The following is a 22,432-nucleotide window of genomic DNA, read 5'->3' as shown; positions in this document are numbered from 1 at the left end:
CTCCTACGGGAGTCAGTCCTCTCCTCCACTAAACTGGGCATATCCTGGTTCCTTGTGCTTGTGTGTGTCCTTCACAACAGGATCCGCAGTTTGTCTTACCTGCAGCCATCCTGTGCTCACACCGTCACCTCCCGATGCTCCACAGCACACCTCTTTCAGCTGGATGTGCGGCCTCAGAGAGAGGAGATACTCTGTAAGGAACTGGAGAAGATGGCGTGGGCACAGGACAGCTGCAGGGGCTAGTAAAAGCCTCAGGTAAGTTAAGCTGTTTGTTTTTTTTGGCTTTTGGATTACTTTAAGTGACCTGCAGGACACCTTTGTGAACCGATCCTAAGTATAAGTATTTATATAGTGCTGATGTTCTCCATGAAACATTACAGAGTACATGTGAGAAAAAGCGGAAAAGCCGCCGCATGTGCTGATAACAAGGCGGCTGATTCCGCGTCCAACGCGGCGGTTTGCACGCAGAAGCGTGCGTCTGGTGGCATGAAGGAACGCGGAAAAGCCGCTGCATGTATTGACAGTGGGGCGGCTGGTTCCGCGTCCAGTGCAGCAGTTTGCATGCAGCAGCGTGCATCTGGTGTGGCTGAGACTGTTAGTTCACACAGGTTGAGGAATACACGCGCGCGCTGAGAGGCAGAACTTTTATGATGTAAGTAAAGTAAGTAATTTATAGTAAAGGGCTTTAAGTAAAACACAGAGGTAAAGTGCAGTTTGGCAAAAAACTTTGTAGGAAAAACTTTATTGGTACAAAAATGTCAAAAAGTCAGCAAATGTTTAAAAGCTTTTTCAATTCCACTCATATCATAGGTCTTCATATGGTTAAATCACTGCCATAAGGCACATATATTTGAAGCCAATAGATGAGTATTGTATTCTGGCTTGATTAAATTTTGGAGAAGATTTTTTGTATCTTATAGGCAACGACACATGTTCGTTTCGGGCTTCTCATATCATAAGTTTGCCCTTCATCAGGCCGCAATACAAGTTTCTGTATAACACAAAGGATCAACAAAAGGCCAGAAAAATAAGTAGAATGAACACGGGCATCCAAAACCAAGTAGATGCACACAGGAAATGTTCCACGGCGTTGTAGAAAAGAACCGCTGCTATGCTGGAACTATGCTAAGTTAGAGTTTCCAGCATAGCAGCGGTTCTTTTCTACAACGCCGTGGAACATTTCCTGTGTGCATCTACTTGGTTTTGGATGCCCGTGTTCATTCTACTTATTTTTCTGGCCTTTTGTTGATCCTTTGTGTTATACAGAAACTTGTATTGCGGCCTGATGAAGGGCAAACTTATGATATGAGAAGCCCGAAACGAACATGTGTCGTTGCCTATAAGATACAAAAAATCTTCTCCAAAATTTAATCAAGCCAGAATACAATACTCATCTATTGGCTTCAAATATATGTGCCTTATGGCAGTGATTTAACCATATGAAGACCTATGATATGAGTGGAATTGAAAAAGCTTTTAAACATTTGCTGACTTTTTGACATTTTTGTACCAATAAAGTTTTTCCTACAAAGTTTTTTGCCAAACTGCACTTTACCTCTGTGTTTTACTTAAAGCCCTTTACTATAAATTACTTAGGTTACTGTGGGCAAGGTGGATTGCCCTTTAAAGGACTTGTGTTTTGATCCTTCACCTTTTTACAAAAAGGATCTACCCAATTTTATATATACCTAGAACTTTTATGATGGCCAAGGGGGGATCAGCTGACCAGGCCGGTCAGCTGACCTCAGAGCGGATAACCATTGGTTGATCACTTTAGGGTGGCGGCAGAGAGCACTGCTCTATATATTTTTACTGCTGGCCACTCTCAAACTGTCTGCCGCTGCGAACACTACGTGGAAGCACACAGACCTTAGTCAGATCCTACAGTGTGTTTGAACCAGGAGGACCTGGGAATTCACACTGAGCCAGATTACTTGTATTATTATTATCTGTTATACTTCAGACTAGTTCCAGGGTGTAGAGACCAAGGACCTCACACCCAAGACTAGGGAACTTGTGTTATCAATCTGTTATACCTCAGACTAGTTCCAGGGTGTAGAGACCAAGGACCTCACACCCAAGACTAGGGAACTTGTGTTATCAATCTGTTATACCTCAGACTAGTTCCAGGGTGTAGAGACCAAGGACCTCACACCCAAGACTAGGGGACTTGTGTTATTAATCTGTTATACATGAGACTAGTTCCAGGGTGTAGAGACTAAGGAACTCACACCCAAGACTAGGGAACTTGTGTTATTAATCTGTTATACATCAGACTAGTTCCAGGGTGTAGAGACCACGGACCTCACACCCAAGACTAGGCATTGTTTGATATCTGTTATGACCTATTACTTTCCTGACTATCCCTCTGTTATCTGATTTGGTACCAAACATATCTGATACTCCGTTGCCAAACCCGGCTTGCCTTGGATACCGAATCAGCCTTCTGTCTTTTGTACCTTGTCTGTCAGTGTGTTGCCGACCCGGCTTGCCCGACCTCGAGAGCTATCTCTCTCCACTAAGAGATAGTCTCCAGATCAGTCAGTGACATCCACCTTCAGGTGTCACTCACTCTCTGGTCCTTCCTACCTTCAGCCTGACTTCACCCCTTGGAGAGTCCCAGGCTGCTGGAAGAATTATGTACTTTCTAAGCAGTTATTCCCTTACTGCCTAGGGCCCCTGCTAGGCAGGTGGTTACTCAAACTACTACTACTGTTACACCAAACACTCACGATATACTTATACATAGGTGTCCAGAGGTTAGTAATATATCTGTATTATTGGTGATTCTGCAGATCATCCATAATCAGGTATATATCTGTATTCTTGGTGATTCTGCAGATCACCAATAATCAGATTCTCTCTGCGTGCTGACACCAATCGTAACAGTACATAGTCATGTCACTGATTATCCTCAGAGGTGTTCACAATCTAATCCTACCATAGTCATAGTGTAGTGTCCTAACATATTATTATTATTGGCATCTTCTGCAGAACTTTACAGAGTACATAGCCAAGTCACTGACACCCTAATCTTGTGGTCAGTAACCCTAACCTAACCTGATCCCTTTTCCCATAATTCTATTCTCAAATGCCTAGCCCCTCCCGAAATTGCCAAAGGGCCAAGCTTTTCATCCCCTCCTAAACACTTTTTTTTTTCTTTTGTAAATGCCTATGCCTGATATCCTGATCCATCAGTATCCCTAACCTCCCCCCCTTCCCATGTTCAATAGCCCTATCCTAACCTGCCTTTGTCATAGGGCGGCTGGTGATAGTGGGCCTTGGGTGGTAAAAAGTACAAAACAACCCCTGCATGTGCCCCAATGGGCCCACCAGCTAACCATGGTGCCCCTTCATGCCCCCTAGAATCTGAATCTGAAGCTGCCACTGCATTTAATACGGAAGACTTGCCTAACAGCTTCTATAACCTCTTTATTTCTTAAAGTATATACAAATGGGTTTAACGTTGGCACCACAGCTACATAGAGTAATGAAAGCAACTTGTCCTGATCCTCAGAATCTTCAGACTTCGGTTTTATGTATAAGAAAATGATTGGTCCATAGAATAACATTACAGCAGTGAGGTGAGAGCTGCAACTAGAAAAAGTCTTCAGCCGACCTTTTAAAGAATGAACTTTTAGAACAGTTGAGATAATGTGCCCATAAGAGGTTAAAATAAGCAAAAATGTCAAAGATACCAAAAGGAAGTCTTCTACAAAGAGTATAACTTCTCTGCTTGCAGTGTTACTTGATGAAATAGCCAGTAATGACCTTATTTCACAAAAGAAATGGTTAATCCTATGAGTGTAACAGAACCTAACTGTATATGTCAGTAAAGTAAACATCAATGAATTCACAAAGCTAACAAACAACGAGCAGAAGACCATTCCAACACATACTTGTTTTCTCATGACCAACGAGTAATGCAGGGGGTAACAAATGGCCACATAGCGGTCATAAGCCATGCAGGTTAAGAGGAAAACTTCGGCATCACCAGTCATTATAAAGAAGAATAACTGAGTGATACAACCTTGAAAAGAGATCGTCTTGTCTTCCTTTAACATGATGGACAGCAGCTTTGGGAGAATGTTGGATATATACAAGGCTTCTACAAGGGAAAGATTACATAGTAACCAATACATTGGGCTGTGCAGTCGTGAAACCTTGCAGATCACTGTAGTAATTATCAAATTTCCAGTCACAGCTATCAAATACATAACCAAAGCCCCAGTAAACAGACCAATGGTCAGAGATGTGGAGGTGGAAAATGCCACAATATTGAATCCTTTTAGTGTGATATTTTGACACTGATTCATTCTTGATATCTCTGGAAGAAAAAGAGAAGAATGTCAATGGCCTCACTTCATGTGTGACCCCGGTACACATGTGCTGCAGGTCACACAGTTGAGTCACTGTAACCAGGAAGTGCGAGGAGAACGCAGTAACCAGGGAGGATGGTGACGACAGAAACAGCACATGTACACTGCAAGGCTGCAGTCTACATATGGAGGCCGCAGTGAAGAGGAGTGTGGCGGCTGGGACCATGAAGAGCTTTATCCTGAATGACAGGGCGCCCTTGGATGACCAGAGCTAGACAGAGGGGGAGAGGATCATGGAAGCAGCATCAGGTAAGATGCAGCAGGGGTTAGTTAGTGAAGTGCAGTGCAGTGTAGTTGATAGTGGCAGCAGGGGTTAGTTAGTGAAGTGCAGTGCAGTGTAGTTGATAGTGGCAGCAGGGGTTAGTTAGTGAAGTGTAGTGTACTTGGTGGTGGTAGCAAAGGTTAGTGAAATGTAGTGTAGTGTAGATGGTGGTAGCAGCAGGGGTTAGTTAGTTAAGTGTAATGTAGTAGGTGGTGGCAGCAGGGGTTAGTTAGTGAAGTGGCAGCACGGTGGCATAGTGGTTAGCTCTCTCGCCTTGCAGTGCTGGGTCCCTGGTTCGAATCCCAGCCAGGGCACTATCTGCAAAGAGTCTGTATGTTCTCTCCGTGTCTGTGTGGGTTTCCTCCGGGCACTCCGGTTTCCTCACACATCCCAAAAACATACGGATAAGTTAAATGCCCCCCCCCCCAAAAAAAAATTGACCCTAGACTACAGTACTTACACTACATAATATAGACATATGGCAATGGTAGGGATTAGATTGTGAGCTCCTTTGAGGGACAGTTAGTGACAAGACACAGGGGCGGACATACGGCCGTGCAGAGTCACAAGGGCCCCTCAGGTTCCGTTTCTGGAGGGGCCCATTCAGTACTGCTGATGATTTTTAATTTTTTACATTTTTTTAGAGCTGCAGGAGCTAGGAGCCGAGGAACGCTATTTGGCCACACCCCTCCTTCCCTCCCTCCCCTCTGGCTGGTGGTACTGAGAGAGACGTCAGTATCAGACACGCTGATCTGACGTCTCTGCGTAAGCCAATATGTGTGGCTAGGCGGGAAACAGCTGAGGAGATGAGAGAGCTGGCAGGAGATCCTGACGAGGAGCCAGAGGAGACAGGAGACTGCAGATCGGATCCAGGGCCCAGCTTTTCTTTGGACTAACCTCCCCCCTCCTACCATGATGGATCTCCGGCCACGATTCTCGTCCCCTGAGAGGCATATAACGGACGCTGCTGGACTGGTGAAAGGTCACGCTGCTGTGCCCCACTGACAGGAGTCAGAAGCCAAAACACACATGCTGTGATGCTGAATCTCCTCTCAGAGTCTCATGCAGGCAAGTGTCTGGATGTGGGGGAAGGGGAGAGCTGGCATAAGTTTGTGTAGTCTGAGAGGGGGAGATGTGGACATGTCTGTGTGTGGGGGGATTTAGCTATGGGGGGCAGGTGTGAGTTCTAGGAGGGGGGCTAGATCTGGCTGTGAGGATTTACCTGTAGTGGCAAGATTGGGTGTCCGTAAGGATGAAATTTGGCTGTAGGTAGAAGCAGTAGGAGGGAGATATGGTTGTGTCACTGACACTGAATTGTAATCCACTGACGTTTGTTTGAGTATTGTAGGAGTTAGGTGTTTATGGGGGTTTTTATTTATTGTTCTTCAGTGAATTTGGGAGCAGTTTCGATTGTTTTGCACATATACTGTATCTTAAAGTCCTATGGGAGAAAAGCGCTATAGAAATGTTATTCTATTGGATAAAGGAACCCTGAAATGACTTAAAAAAAGTTTCACTTACCTGGGGTTTCTTCCAGCCCCCTGCCCGTCCTCTGCCCGTGCCGTCTCTGAGCAGTCCTCCAGTCCCCCGTCACTGCTATGTTTCGTTATCGCAACTTGGAAGTCGATGGCCGTATGCTGTGCACATCCTCGTTGGCACTCCTGGCGCTGGGAGCGTCCTGCACAGGTCCAGTGGCCATCGACTTCCAAGTCGCGATAACAAAACATAGCTGCCGCAGGGACCGGAGGATTGTTCCGTGATGGCGAGGGCTTCTGGCTGCAGAAGCCCCAGGTAAATGACTTTTTTTTTTTTTTTAAGTCATTTTAGGTTTCTTTTAAGGTCTCTTAAAATGCATTGGAACTGTACTTTGGATTTCTTGGTCTGCTAGTTACAGAGTACATAGGCATGTCACTAACTGTCCTCAGAGGAGCTCACAGTGTAATCCTACCATAGTCAGTCTAATGTCTTATCATATTATTATGCATTTATATACCACTGATATCTTCTGCAGCACTTTACAGAGTACATAGTTATGTCACTGACTGTCCTCAGAGGAGCTCACAATGTAATCCTACCATAGTCATAGTCTAATGTCCTACCATATTATTATGTATATAGCACTGACATCTTCCGTGGTACTTTACAGAGTACATAGTCATGTCACTGACTGTCCTTAGAGGAGCTCACCATCTAATTTTTATTAGGAGACGGGGCTTCCTTTAATGTCTCTGTGGTGATGACCACTGTCTTTGAATCACACCACTGCTAAGTTCATGTACATTTGGCCCTGCTCACGACCTGTCATTACCACGCCTACTTTCTAGTGTGTGGACATGCCCATTTTTTGCTGCGGCGCGCTGCGCGAGCCGCAGGTCAGCATCTAACCCAGGAGAGAATACAGCACCTGCATAGCACTCCGAAAAAAACCCCATCCTGGACCTGCCTCCTGTTTACAATCCACTGTCTTGTTTTCCCAGTGCACCTCCTGCCTCCTAGCTCACTCAACCTCTGTACTAGGTTCCAGCCAGGTGGTCTAGATTGCAGACTGCACCATCTTTGGCTAGTCAATCCTACATTGATTTGCATTTTCTCCAGTCAGCTCCACTTTGCAGTCAGAAACATCTGATTTGCATGTTCAGGGCTGTGGCTAAATGTAGTAAAGGCAGAGGATCAGCATGACAGCCAGGCAATATGCATTATTTAAAAGGAAATAAATATGTTATGGAGGGTGGAGAGGGGGGTGGGGACAGTGTAAAGATTAAGGAGGTTGGTAAAAATTCAAGTAGCCAATTTCATGTAAACAAAATTGGTAAATGTGGTGGTAAAAATATAAAGTGCATGGTAACCAATGCTCGGAGCCTTGCAAATAAAATAGACGAACTAGAGTTCATTCTGAATGACAAAGGCTATGACATTGTGGGAATAACCGAGACATGGATGGATGAAAGCCATGACTGGATAGCTAATTTAAAAGGATACAATGTGTTTAGGAGGGATAGAACAGGGAAAAAAGGTGGAGGGGTTTGTCTCTTTGTTAAAAATTCTCTTACAGCTGTCCTCAACGATGAGATGGAGGAAGATTGCGAAGATGTGGAGTCCGTTTGGGTAAATATTCATGGCGGAAATAAAAGTTGCCAATTGCTTATTGGGGTATGCTACAGGCCACCTCTTATTAATGAAGCTGCAGAACTGCGATTACTACAGCAGATTGAAAAAGCTGCAGGTAAAAATGAGGTCATAATTATGGGCGACTTCAACTTTCCAGACATTGACTGGAGTATTGAGGCTACCCATTCTGGTAAAAGCAGCAGATTTCTGGCAGCACTACAGGACAATTACTTGACTCAAATGGTAACTGAACCAACTAGGGGGAATGCGTTACTGGATCTGATCATTTCTAATAGACCAGATAATGTATCAAATGTGCAGGTTCAAGAACATTTGGGAAATAGCGATCACAACATGATAACGTTTGAGCTGGTGACTTATAGGCCACGGGGCAGCGGGACCACTAAAACTATGAACTTTAGAAAAGCAAAGTTCACTCAAATTAGGCAGGCACTAAGTTTGGTGAACTGGGATAATGTACTACAAGGGGAAGACACTGAAGGGAAATGGCAAGCTTTTAAACTTATACTCAATCAATACTGTAGTATGTATATCCCATATGGAAACAAAATGTCTAGGAATAAAAAAAGGCCTCTATGGATGAATAGAAAGGTTAAAGATAAAATGAAGAGGAAAAAGAATGCCTATAAGGTCTTAAAACAGGAGGGGACAGAGGCTGCACTAAGCAATTATAAGGAGTGCAATAAAAATTGTAAAAAAGAAATTAGGCAGGCAAAGATTGAAGCTGAAAAACAAATCGCTAAGGATATCAAATCTAACCCAAAAAAGTTTTACAAGTACATTAACTCTAAAAAAAGAAAGGTTGACTGTATAGGACTCCTAAAGGATGAGGATGGGAACTCAATGGTGGATGACCAAGGTAAGGCAGAGTTATTAAATGCTTTCTTTGCTTCTGTCTTCACAAAAGAAACAGCACTGTTGCAAACTACAGAGGCGGAAGAGTCTCAATCTTCTAACTGTAATATTAAATACTTAACGCAGGAAGAAGTGAAGGCAAGACTAAATAAATTAAAAATAGACAAGGCACCTGGCCCGGATGGCATGCATCCTCGGGTCCTAAGGGAATTAAGTTCAGTTATAGATAAACCCCTTTATCTTATCTTTTGTGACTCTCTTGCAACTGGCAGAGTCCCAGTGGATTGGCGTACAGCCCACGTTTTCCCATTATTTAAGAAGGGCAAAAAATCTGATCCAGGAAATTATAGACCTGTAAGTTTAACATCAGTTGTATGCAAACTATTTGAGGGGTTACTAAGAGATACTATACATGACTTCATAGTAGAAAATAATCTTATTTCTCAGCATCAACATGGGTTTACTAAAGACAGGTCCTGTTTGACTAACATGCTCAGCTTTTATGAGGTAGTGAATGCTAATATGGATATTGGGAATGCTGTAGATGTGATATACTTGGACTTTGCAAAGGCCTTCGACACTGTTCCCCACAAAAGTCTGGTGCAAAAGTTGAGGATGCAAGGACTGGGGAAGAGTCTGTGTTCATGGATAGGGAACTGGCTAATGGACAGAAAACAAAGAGTTGTGGTCAATGGATCATACTCAAAATGGGAGACTGTTAGCAGTGGGGTCCCACAGGGGTCTGTTCTGGGTCCAGTGCTCTTCAATTTATTTATTAATGACCTAGTAGATGCAGTAGTGAGCAATGTTGCTATTTTTGCAGATGATACAAAATTGTGCAGAATCATTAACTCTCAGGAAGATAGTGTCATATTGCAACAGGATCTGGATAGGATGGCTATATGGGCACATACATGGCAGATGAAATTCAATGTTGACAAATGTAAGGTCATGCATTTTGGACGTACTAATGGTCTAGCACCATACAAAATAAATGGGATACAGTTGGGGACATCAAACTTGGAGAAGGACTTAGGAGTACTCATTGACAACAAGTTAAATAATCGTACTCAATGCCAAGCAGCTGCAGCTAAAGCTAACAAAATTTTGGGATGCATTAAAAGGGAAATAAAAACTCGAGATGCTAGCATAATATTGCCCCTGTTTAACTCTCTAGTAAGGCCACATCTGGAATATGGAATTCAGTTCTGGGCACCACATTACAAAAAAGATATTGCAGTTTTAGAGCAGGTGCAGAGACGAGCAACAAAATTGATGCGTGGGATGGAAGGTCTCACTTATCGAGAAAGGTTAGATAAACTGGGTTTATTTAGTCTAGAGAAAATACGCCTTAGAGGGGATCTAATTAACATGTATAAATACATCAGAGGGCAATATAATACCTTGGCGGATGAGCTTTTTGTCCCTAGGCCTTCTCAAAGGACTAGAGGACATGATCTGCGCATGGAGGAAAAACGTTTTAGCCATTTATTTAGGAAAGGGTTCTTTACAGTAAGAGTGATTAAGATGTGGAATGCATTGCCACAGGAAGTCGTTATGGCAAACTCTATACCTGCATTTAACCACTTCCCGACCGCCGTATGTACAATTGGCGGCCGGGAAGTGCACCCCGCAAGGACCGCCGTATTGACAATTGGCGGCGGTCCTTGTAGGGGCATGGGCGGAGCGATCGCGTCATCAGTGACGCGATCCTCCGCCTCCGCCTGGCGCCGCTCACCCGCCGCAACATCCCGCCGGCCATACGGAAGCGCCGGCGGGATGTTAACCCCGCGATCGCCGCATACAAAGTGTATAATACACTTTGTAATGTTTACAAAGTGTATTATACAGGCTGCCTCCTGCCCTGGTGGTCCCAGTGTCCGAGGGACCACCAGGGCAGGCTGCAGCCACCCTAGTCTGCACCAAGCACACTGATTTTTCCCCCCCCCTGCCCCAGATCGCCCACAGCACCCATCAGACCCCCCCCTGCCCACCCCCCAGACCCCTGTTTGCACCCAATCACCCCCCTAATCACCCATCAATCACTCCCTGTCACTATCTGTCAACGCTATTTTTTTTTTATCCCCCACCCTGCTCCCTGCCCCCTCCTGATCACCCCCCACCCCTCAGATTCTCCCCAGACCCCCCCCCCAGACCACCCCCCCTGTTTACTGTATGCATCTATCCCCCTGATCACCTGTCAATCACCTGTCAATCACCTGTCAATCACCTGTCAATCACCCATCAATCACCCGTCAATCACCCCCTGTCACTGCCACCCATCAGCCAGCCCCTAACCTGCCCCTTGCGGGCAATCTGATCACCCCCCCACACCAATAGATCGCCCGCAGATCCGACATCAGATCACCTCCCAAATCCATTGTTTACATCTATTCTCTCCTCTAAACACACACTAATTACCCATCAATCACCCATCAATCACCCCCTATCACCACCTGTCACTTTTACCTATCAGATCAGACCCTAATCTGCCCCTTGCGGGCACCCAATCACCCGCCCACACGCTCAGATTGCCCTCTGACCCCCCCTTATCAATTCACCAGTGCATTAATTACATCTGTTCTTCCCTGTAATAACCCACTGATCACCTGTCAATCACCTGCCAATCACCTATCACCCATCAATCACCCCCTGTCACCCCCTGTCACTGCCACCCATCAATCAGCCCCTAACCTGCCCCTTGCGGGCAATCTGATCACCCACCCACACCATTAGATCGCCCGCAAACCCGCCGTCAGATTACCTCCCAAATGTATTGTTTACATCTGTTATCTTCTCTAAACACCCACTAATTACCCATCAATCACCCATCAATCACCCCCTATCACCACCTGTCACTGTTACCTATCAGATCAGACCCTAATCTGCCCCTTGCGGGCACCCAATCACCCGCCCACACGCTCAGATTGCCCTCAGACCCCCCCCCCCTTATCAATTCGCCAGTGCATTAATTACATCTGTCCTTCCCTGTAATAACCCACTGATCACCTGTCAATCACCTGCCAATCACCTATCACCCATCAATCACCCCGTCACTGCCACCCAACAATCAGCCCCTAACCTGCCCCTTGCGGGCAATCTGATCACCCACCCACACCAATAGATCGCCCGCAGATCCGACATCAGATCACCACCCAAGCGCAGCGTTTACATCTATTCTCTCCTCTAAACACCCACTAATTACCCATCAATCACCCCCTATCACCACCTGTCACTGTTACCCATCAGATCAGACCCTAATCTGCCCCTTGCGGGCACCCAATCGCCCGCCTACACGCTCAGATTGCCCTCAGACCCCCCCTTATCAATTCGCCAGTGCAATATTTACATCTGTTCTCCCCTGTAATAACCCACTGATTACCTGTCAATCACCTATCAATCACCCATCAATCACCCCCTGTCACTGCCACCCATCAATCACCCCCTGTCACTTCCACCCATCAATCACCCGCTGTCACTGCCACCCATCAATCAGCCCCTAACCTGCCCCTTGCGGGCAAACTGATCACCCACCCACACCAATAGATCGCCCGCAGATCCGACATCAGATCACCACCCAAGCGCAGTGTTTCCATCTATTCTCTACCCTAAACATCCACTAATTACCCATCAATCACCCCCTGTCACTGCTACCTATCAGATTAGACCCCTATCTGCCCCTAGGGCACTCAATCACCCGCCCACACCCTCAGAATGCCCTCAGACCCCAGCCCTGATCACCTCGCCAGTGCAAGATTTTATTTTTTGTCAAAAGTTAGCGGAAAATGACACTTTGTGAAAAAACACAATTAAAATCAATTTCCGCTAACTTTTGACAAAAAAATAAAATCTTCTATGAACTCACTATACTCCTAACGGAATACCTTGGGGTGTCTTCTTTCTAAAATGGGGTCATTTGTGGGGTTCCTATACTGCCCTGGCATTTTAGGGGCCCTAAACCGTGAGGAGTAGTCTTGAAACGAAATTTCTCAAAATGACCTGTGAAATTCTAAAGGTACTCATTGGACTTTGGGCCCTTTAGCGCAGTTAGGGTGCAAAAAAGTGCCACACATGTGGTATCGCCGTACTCAGGAGAAGTAGTATAATGTGTTTTGTGGTGTATTTTTACACATACCCATGCTGAGTGGGAGAAAGATCTCTGTAAATGGACAATTGTGTGTAAAAAAAATTAACAAATTGTCATTTACAGAGATATTTCTCCCACCCAGCATGGGTATGTGTAAAAATACACCCCAAAACACATTATACTACTTCTCCTGAGTACGGCAATACCACATGTGTGGCACTTTTTTGCACCCTAACTGCGCTAAGGGGTCCAAAGTCCAATGAGCACCTTCAGGCTTTACAGGGGTGCTTACAATTTAGCACCCCCCAAAATGTCAGGACAGTAAACACACCCCACAAATGACCCCATTTTGGAAAGTAGACACTTCAAGGTATTCAGAGAGGAGCATGGTGAGTCCGTGGCAGATTTCATTCTTTTTTGTCGCAAGTTAGAAGAAATGGAAACTTTTATTTATTTATTTTTTTTCACAAAGTGTCATTTTCCGCTTACTTGTGACAAAAAATAATATCTTCTATGAACTCACTATGCCTCTCAGTGAATACTTTGGGATGTCTTCTTTCCAAAATGGGGTCATTTGGGGGGTATTTATACTATCCTGGAATTCTAGCCCCTCATGAAACATGACAGAGGGTCAGAAAAGTCAGAGATGCTTGAAAATGGGAAAATTCACTTTTTGCACCATAGTTTGTAAAGGCTATAACTTTTACCCAAACCAATAAATATACACTGAATGGTTTTTTTTTTATCAAAAACATGTTTGTCCACATTTTTCGCGCTGCATGTATACAGAAATTTTACTTTATTTGAAAACTGTCAGCACAGAAAGTTAAAAAAATCATTTTTTTGCCAAAATTCATGTCTTTTTTGCTGAATATAATAAAAAGTAAAAATCGCAGGAGCAATCAAATAGCACTAAAAGAAAGCTTTATTAGTGACAAGAAAAGGAGCCAAAATTCATTTAGGTGGTAGGTTGTATGAGCGAGCAATAAACCGTGAAAGCTGCAGTGGTCTGAATGGAAAAAAAGTGGCCGGTCCTTAAGGGGTAGAAAGCCCTAGGTCCTCAAGTGGTTAAAGGGGGCTTAGATGCTTTCCTTGCGTTGAAAGACATCCATGGCTACAATTACTAGGTAATGCCTAATGATGTTGATCCAGGGATTTTATCTGATTGCCATCTGGAGTCGGGAAGGAATTTTTCCCTTTAGGGGCTAATTGGACCATGCCTTGTAAGGGTTTTTTCGCCTTCCTCTGGATCAACAGGGATATGTGAGGGAGCAGGCTGGTGTTGTACTTTATACTGGTTGAACTCGATGGACGTATGTCTTTTTTCAACCAAAATAACTATGTAACTATGTTGGCCTCCATATCCCTCTCACTTTGGGTGTGCTTTCAAGTTTAAAACACAGAGCCTGTCATGTCAGCCTCGGTCTTAATGACGCAGGATTGGGGGTCTTGGAGATAAGTTTTGCTATCGTTCAGTAAGCTGTATAATGCAGATGCCACATGTATGCATCAAGAAATATTTCTGGGCCTCAGGGAAGATTGCCATAGACTGTATTGGTAAACAGATGCAATGTGTTACCACACCCAATTTAGTTATGGCCACACCCACTTTTGGCTACATGTCAGGGGGGGCCCGCAATTGGAATTTTGCACAGGGGCCCGCTGCTGGCTGTGTCCGCCACTGACAAGACAATATACATATACTGTATACTGTACAGCGCTGCGTAATATGTTGGCGCTATATAAATACTAAATAATAAATAATAATAATAATAAGTGTAGTGTCGTTGGTGGTAGCAGCAGGGGTTAGTTAGTTAGTGAAGTGAAGTGTAGTGTAGTGTAGTGGGTGGTAGCAGCTTGGGGTTAGTTAGTTAGTTAGTTAGTCAGTTAGTTAGTTAGTTAGTTAGTTAGTTAAGTGTAATTTAGTAGGTGGTGGCAGCAGGGGTTAGTTAGTGAAGTTGTAGTGTAGTTGGCAGTGGCAGCAGGGATAAGTGAAGTGTAGTGTAGTTGGGCAGTGTAGCTTAGATAGGGACAGTTTAGGGCAGAGTTCCCCAACCCTGTCCTAAAGGCCCACCAACAGTACATGTTTTTCAGGATACCACTAGAGATGTCCCGAACGGTTCGCCGGCGAACTTCGGTGGTTCGCGTTCGCCTACCAAACGCAAGCTTTCCCGGAAGTTCGATTCACCCCATAATGCTCTATGGAGCAAAACTTTGACCCTCTACATCACAGTCAGCAGACACATTATTGCCAAACACACTGCTGGAGGCCCGCCCCCCCCCCTCCCTCCCTCCCTCCCTCCTTCCCTCCCTCCTTCCTCCCTCCAAGCAAGGTCCTTATACCATTTGACTCACTTGTCTGCCTACACTAATTAGTTAAGGGACAGCTGCTACACACTCTGCTAGGGAGATTTTAATTAGGCTCTTGTGGGCTCCTCCTCCACCCTCCTCCCTCCTACTGGAGGGAGGAGGGTCTCATCTGCCAGAGAATTATATTATTTCAAAAGCCGGTTTACATACCATAGCTGAGAATTGAACCCAGGTCTCACTGTGTGGTGGGAAAGTACCTTAACCGCTGTACCACAGCAGTACTAACTGAAGCTGGCCTAGCATTTACCATTTATGCTCAATCCAAGAGAAGAATTAGACAAGATAGCAGCGTTAGGAAGACTTGCCTAAGGTCTCCTACTGAATAGATGCTTGCTTACTGAACAGACAGAGACGAGATTCGAGCTCTGGTCTCCTGTGTCAGAGCCCTTAACCATTACACCTTGCAGCCACTGCTTACAGATATGTAGCCAGACATGGCCTTGTATTTTGTGTTCAACAGTTGTCAAGAGAAAAATTAGACAAGATAGCAGTGTTAGGAAGACTTGCCTAAGGTCTCCTACTGAATAGGTCTGGTTTACTGAACAGACAGAGACGAAATTTGAACTCTGGTCTCCTGTGTCAGAGGCAGAGCCCTTAACCATTACACCAGGCAGCCACTGCTTACAGATATGTAGCCAGACATGGCCTTGTATTTTGTGTTCAACAGTTGTCCAAAGAGAACCCCAGATAGCCAGGTAGATTCATATCTCTCTCTCTCTCTCTCTCTCTCTCTCTCTCTCTCTCTCACCAACACTACATGCTGAAGCCAGCCTAGCATGTACCATTTACGCTCAAAAATACAATTCCGCGGAAAGCGGTGACCATCCCTACTAGAGAGAGAGAGAGAAATGAATCTACCTGGCTATCTGGGGTTCTCTTTGGACAACAATACAAGGCCATGTCAGGCTACATATCTGTAAGCAGTGGCTGCATGGTGTAATGGTTAAGGGCTCTGCCTCTGACACAGAGAGACCAGAGTTCGAATCTCGTCTCTGTCTGTTCAGTAAGCCAGCACCTATTCAGTAGGAGACCTTAGACAAGTCTTCCTAACACTGCTATCTTGTCTAATTTTTCTCTTGACAACTGTTGAACACAAAATACAAGGCCATGTCTGGCTACATATCTGTAAGCAGTGGCTGCATGGTGTAATGGTTAAGGGCTCTGCCTCTGGCACAGGAGACCAGAGTTCGAATCTCGTCTCTGTCTGTTCAGTAAGGCAGCACCTATTCAGTAGGAGACCTTAGGCAAGTCTTCCTAATGCTGCTATCTTGTCTAATTTTTCTCTTGGATTGAGCATAAATGGTAAATGCTAGGCCAGCTTCAGTTAGTACTGTTGTGGTACAGCGGTTAAGGTACTTGCCCACCACACAGTGAGACCTGAGTTCAATTCTCAGCTATAGTATGTAAACTGGCTTTTGAAATAATATAATTCTCTGGCAGATGAGACCCTCCTCCCTCCGGTAGAAGGGAGGAGGAGGGGGGCCTAAAATAGGGGTCTGTGTGAAACCTAGATGTTAGCCTGGGACATTTGATGTGTATTTCACTCAAGCATGTCTGCCTCCAGGTGTTAGAGCCTTTGAAACATGTTTTCTATCATTTTTGTAGGCATTAGAATTTTTTCTATTTTTCAAAGTTCGCCTCCCCATTGAAGTCTATTGCGGTTCGCGAACTTTCTCGCGAACCGAACCTTTCGCGGAGGTTCGCGAACAGGGTTCGCGAACCAAAAATCGGAGGTTCGTGACATCTCTAGATACCACATGCAATCACAGGTGGAGTAATTAGTGTTGTAGCAGAGCTGATTAACTACCTCTGTGGATTTATACAAAACATGCACTGTTGGGTCCTCGAGGACAGGGTTGGGGAACACTGGTTTAGGGGTTAACGGTCCACAAGATGTCCCTGCACCACAGACACACAAAGGATTAGTTTCCTCTGAAAAGTTTTTTCCCCTTTTTGCCCTCTAAGCCTAGGTGCGCCTTATATTTCTATATGCCGGAGCGTCTTATATTCCGAAAAATACAGGGTATATATATGTGTATATATCCTGCAGGGCAGTTTCTAGGCTAAAATGCACCCAGGGCGAGGGTGTTAAAATTGCACCCCCCCCCCGCAGAGCCAGGTATACATGCCCGCAGTATAGGTTAGCCAGGTCTAGTTGCACTCAGTATAGGTAGCCAGCTATAGGTCCCCCCCAGTATAGGTAGCCAGGCATAGTATAGGTAGCCAGGCATAGGTGCCCCAGTAGAGTTGCCCCCACTATAGGTTAGCCAGGTAGGTGCCTCCAGTATAGGTAGCCAGTATAGTTGCCCCCAGTATAGGTTAGATAGGCAGGTGCCCCCGGTATAGGTTAGATAGGTAGGTGCCCCCAGTACAGGTTAGCTAGGTGGGTGCCTCTAATATAGGGAGTCAGAATAGTTGCCCCCAGCATAGGTTAGATAGGTAGGTGCCCCCAGTATAGGTTAGTTCAGTAGGTGCCTCAAATATAGGTAGCCAGTATAGTTGCCACCAGTATAGGCTAGGTAGGTAGGTGCCCCCAATACAGGTTAGATAGGTAGGGGCCCTCCAGTATAGGTTAGATTAGGTAGGTGCCTCCCAGTGTGGTTAGATTAGGTAGGTGCCCCCCAGTGTGGTGAGATTAGGTAGGTGCCCCCCAGTATAGGTTAAATTAGGTAGGTGCCCCCCCCCCCCAGTGTGGTTAGATTAGGTAGGTGCCCCCCAGTATAGGTTAGATAGGTAGCTGCCCCCCCAGTATAGGTTAGATAGGTAGGTGCCCCCCAGTATGGAGGGGGGAGTCAGCCGCAGGGAGGGCAGCCCGACCTCTCCCTCTCTTCCTCTCCACGGGCCACCCTCCGTGCCCCCCCCTCCGAGTGTGACTGCAGGGAAGCGCTGTGTACAGAGCGCAACTCACCTCCCTGGTTCCAAAATCACCGCCGGTCTCCTCTTCTCTTCATAGCCGCTGATACACATGCTGCTTCCTGTTTAGCCGGAAGCAGCGTGTGTATCAGCGGCTGTGAGGAGAAGATAGAAGAGGAGACCGGCGGCGATTGGAACCAGGGGAGTGAGTTGCACTCTGAACACAGCGCTTCCCTGCAGTCACACTCGAAGGGGGGAGCACGGAGGGCGGCCCACGGAGAGGAAGGGAGGGAGAGGTCGGGCTGCCCTCCCTGCGGCTGGCTCCCCCCTCCATTACAGCGCCCACACTCCTTCAGCGACCAGGGCACCCGCACGGGCCGCACGGCCCTAGAATCGGGCCTGATATCCTGTATGTATATATATATATATATATATATATATATATATTTATATATATATATATATGTGTGCAAAGGTGATTCCAGGAGCACCGAAGAAAAAAAATGAAAAAAGGTGTGCCACGGTCCCACCCCAGTACCAAGGGGTCACAGTAATGAACTCCAACAAGGACCGGCACCACTCCAGTGTGTTTATAGCTCAAATACTTTAATGATACATCACAAGCAACGACAGACTGCTGTTTCGGCCTTCCATAGGCCTTTGTCAAGTTGCACAAGAAGATACAACCATAAAATGCATAACATCACACTTATATACAATCATGCACCACCCATTGGGTGCCATGAGACCAAAAGTGACCAATCCTGACCAGACTGTCAAGGCGGACCTGATGGGGAACATCCAATGCACCAAAATCACCAATCAGGTGAACGAGATTCAAAAAAATACCCACCTGTGGCAGACTGGCGGAAAACCGCCGCTCAGATGACCCCAGACGCGCCGCCAATGCACTCAATACCGCCAGGTACACGTCAGGCGGGGGCGGAAGTGACGTCATGATCACATGACACACCAACGTCCAATCATCGTAGCCGGCAAGCGTCCAATGGGGACACCGAGCGGCTCCATCGTCATGACAGTGGGCGGTGCGGCAACCCAGCGTAGCCATAGCTACACAAAACATAAACATACATTATACTTAATCCGCACTATACTCACAACCCACTGTCCGCAATGGAGCGCTGCCACATAGACTGTCAGGTCAGGATGATCTGAAAGATAAAAACATATAAAAACAACATTAAGTATGAGAACAATAACACACATATACTGAATATGGTAAACAGTGGAACAAATGTTATAAAATTATGTTCAAATACAAAAAGAGAAATCAATTTCTCTGTTTAAGCCTGCTCTATCCATAGCACCCAGTCTCTTGATCCACCCGGCTTCCCTGCGGAGTAGCTCCTTAACACGATCTCCTCCCCTCCAATCCCTGGGCACCCCATCAATGGCCATCACCTTGAATTGGGCTACACTATGCTGGCACATGGTAAAATGGTCAGACACTGCTTGTCCTGCCGTGTAATTCCTAATGGCAGTTTTATGTGATGAAACACGGCTTTTAAGGGTTTGTGTAGTCATACCTACATAGATGTAACTACAGGGACACTTAATAAGATACACCACGTGAGTAGAATCACATGTGTATCTATCTCGGATATGAAAAGTGGCCCCTGAAGTGGGGTGATGGAATGTATCACCACGCATGACATTACCACACATGTGGCATGCCATGCAAGGAAACATACCATTCCTACCCCTAGGAACCTGTGGTCTGCGGGCAGTACGGATGCGTAACTTATCCCTGACTGTTGGGGCCCGGCGAAAGGACATTAGGGGCGGATAACGGAATTCAGGTACTCTCGGTAAACCGTCGCGTAGGATATACCAATGGCGACGTAAAGATCGCGCTATTAGATCGCTACAAGTATTGTAGGTTGATACAAATGGTATACGATTCATCTGTCTGGGCCTGGACCGCCGAAATGGCGCATCCACCTCCAGACTAGCAGCTGGATATCCTCGTGAGCGAAACTTATAGGCTAGTTCCGCCTTGCGTCTCTCACAGACCCCAGGTTCACTGACAATCCTATCTACTCTCATAAACTGACTGCGAGGGATACTATTCTTGACACGCTCAGGGTGGAAACTATGATAATGTAGTGTGGAATTTCTGTCTGTCGGTTTAGTGAACAGATCAGTAGATATTACATTACCACTCCGAACCACCCTGACATCAAGAAAAGAAACAGAATCCCTATCACAAGTTGCAGTCAATTTAATGGGTGGGCACTGACTATGGACTTGTTGGATAAAATCGTCCAAAGTCGAACGCGGCCCCCTCCAAATGCAAAATATATCGTCTATAAATCTCCACCAGCAAACTGAATGCTGGCGGAATAGGGGGTTGAGGTAGACGAATGTCTCCTCATACAACCCCATATAAAGATTTGCATAGGAGGGGGCCACGTTCGAACCCATCGCAGTGCCACGTAGTTGTCCATAGAATCGCCCCTTGTATTCAAAGTAATTAAACTTAAGAACCACTTCCAGCAAGGCAATAAGAAACTTCCGCTGTTCAACCGTACAATCAGAGTGTGTCATAAGAAACCAATCGGTAGCCTCTACACCCCCATCATGAGGGATGGAGGTGTAGAGGCTCTCCACATCCAAAGTCACAAAAAACATATCATCATCCAGGGTGGGGATAGACCGTAATCTATTAAGGAACATACCAGTATCTTTTAGATATGAATCAACCAGCTGTACAATAGGTTGCAATATTTTGTCCAGATATTGTGCCAGGGGGACAAAAACAGAACCCACTCCTGCCACAATGGGACGCCCAGGTGGGCGTACCAAAGTCTTGTGTATCTTAGGTAATATGTATAAGTGTGGCACAGAGGGGTTCTGTTGTTGTAAATACTTAAACAAGGCTTCATCAATCACATTATTGGACATAGCATGTTGTAAGATCTTAAGGATATACCGTTGAATCCTAGGCAAAGGGTCAACATCAAGTAATGCATAGATATCATGATCAGCAAGTTGTTTTTCTATTTCACCAAAATAATGTACACGGTCCATTACAACCACAGCCCCGCCCTTATCTGCTGGGCATACCACAATGTCCTCATTGCTCTGTAGTGACATAAGTGCCATACTCTCAGATCTAGACAAATTATGGCTAACTTTAAACAGGCCTCCCTTAAAGTTCCGCTCAAGTTGTTTCATATCCTCACTAACTTTAGCCATATACGAATCAATTAGAGCATGACTTGGTGGCCTAAAAGTACTAGAATTACGTAGACCAGTGTCTTTCAAATGTAGACAAGTATCTTGATCACAGTCATGATCCTGATAGGAGCTAGTGGGAGGAACATTACTGAAAAAATTCTTTAACTTAACAGTACGAAAAAAACGATAAAGGTCCTGCTCCAATTGAAAAAAATCAGGAAAATTAGTCAAACTGAATGACAGTCCAAAATTAAGGACTCTCTCCTCTGTAGTAGTAAGAGTGTAAGATGAAATATTTACCACTAAGGTCTTTTCCATCAATGGCCCCTCCTGGGGCGTAGGTTCATCACCTTGACCGGAGGTTTCCCTTTTGGCCCTCCACCGCCGGCCGCCCCTCCGCCTCCTACTTCTTGGGGGCGAACCGGGGTGGGATCTCCAGAAGTGGCTTGATCATCAGAAGAACCAGTTCCTGAGGTCCCCCCACCAGGCTGTCTCCTGGGTGGTACCCTCCTCGGACGTCTATGCGGTTTCTGGTGTGTGGATGACACAACCTTCTGCCATGGATATACATATCCTGAAGAATAATCATTTTTGTCCCGATTAAATTTAGCTCGCTTGCCATCCTCCATGGTTTTAGTGTAGCTCTCCATCTTAGTATCAATGGATTCAATGTATGCCTTAAACTCCTCTTGGGATAGATGTTCCTCAATGGAACGTTTAGACTCACAGATCTTAGTTTCCAAGATAGGCAGCTCTTTCTGTATGCGTACAATGGTGAGCAACATAGAATCATAAGAAGCCTTGTTCCAGATCTTCTCCCAGGTATTACAGAACTCAGTGTCCTTGGGAAAGATCAAAGGGGCCACATGTGCTCTAACCCCCCTGGGGATCCTTCTGGCCCTGCAATAATCAGCCAGCGTCTTAGCATGAAGATCAAGGTTGATCCAGGTCTTTCTATAAGCTTCAAATTCAAATTGGAGTGGTTTAACATCAGGTCTAGCCAAAAAGGGTGTTAGAGCCTTTGAAACATGTTTTCTATCATTTTTGTAGGCATTAGAATTTTTTCTATTTTTCAAAGTTCGCCTCCCCATTGAAGTCTATTGCGGTTCGCGAACTTTCTCGCGAACCGAACCTTTCGCGGAGGTTCGCGAACAGGGTTCGCGAACCAAAAATCGGAGGTTCGTGACATCTCTAGATACCACATGCAATCACAGGTGGAGTAATTAGTGTTGTAGCAGAGCTGATTAACTACCTCTGTGGATTTATACAAAACATGCACTGTTGGGTCCTCGAGGA

The 22,432-nt window shown here is 45.5% G+C and overlaps 1 protein-coding gene across 1 annotated transcript; it reads right to left on the bottom strand.

Moving 5' to 3' along the window:
* Positions 1–3,362: 3,362 nt before the first annotated feature.
* Positions 3,363–4,316, bottom strand: LOC137562201 (olfactory receptor 5AR1-like). The gene has a single exon (XM_068273533.1). The coding sequence runs from the start codon at positions 4,314–4,316 to the stop codon at positions 3,363–3,365; it is 954 nt and encodes a 317-aa protein (XP_068129634.1).
* Between the last annotated feature and the right edge of the window lie 18,116 nt (positions 4,317–22,432).

The sequence above is a fragment of the Hyperolius riggenbachi genome, chromosome 3 (genome assembly GCF_040937935.1).
Source record: "Hyperolius riggenbachi isolate aHypRig1 chromosome 3, aHypRig1.pri, whole genome shotgun sequence".
NCBI lineage: Eukaryota > Metazoa > Chordata > Amphibia > Anura > Hyperoliidae > Hyperolius > Hyperolius riggenbachi.
The sequence above is the reverse complement of the archived record's forward strand: the minus strand, read 5'-3'. Positions and strand labels throughout refer to the sequence as shown.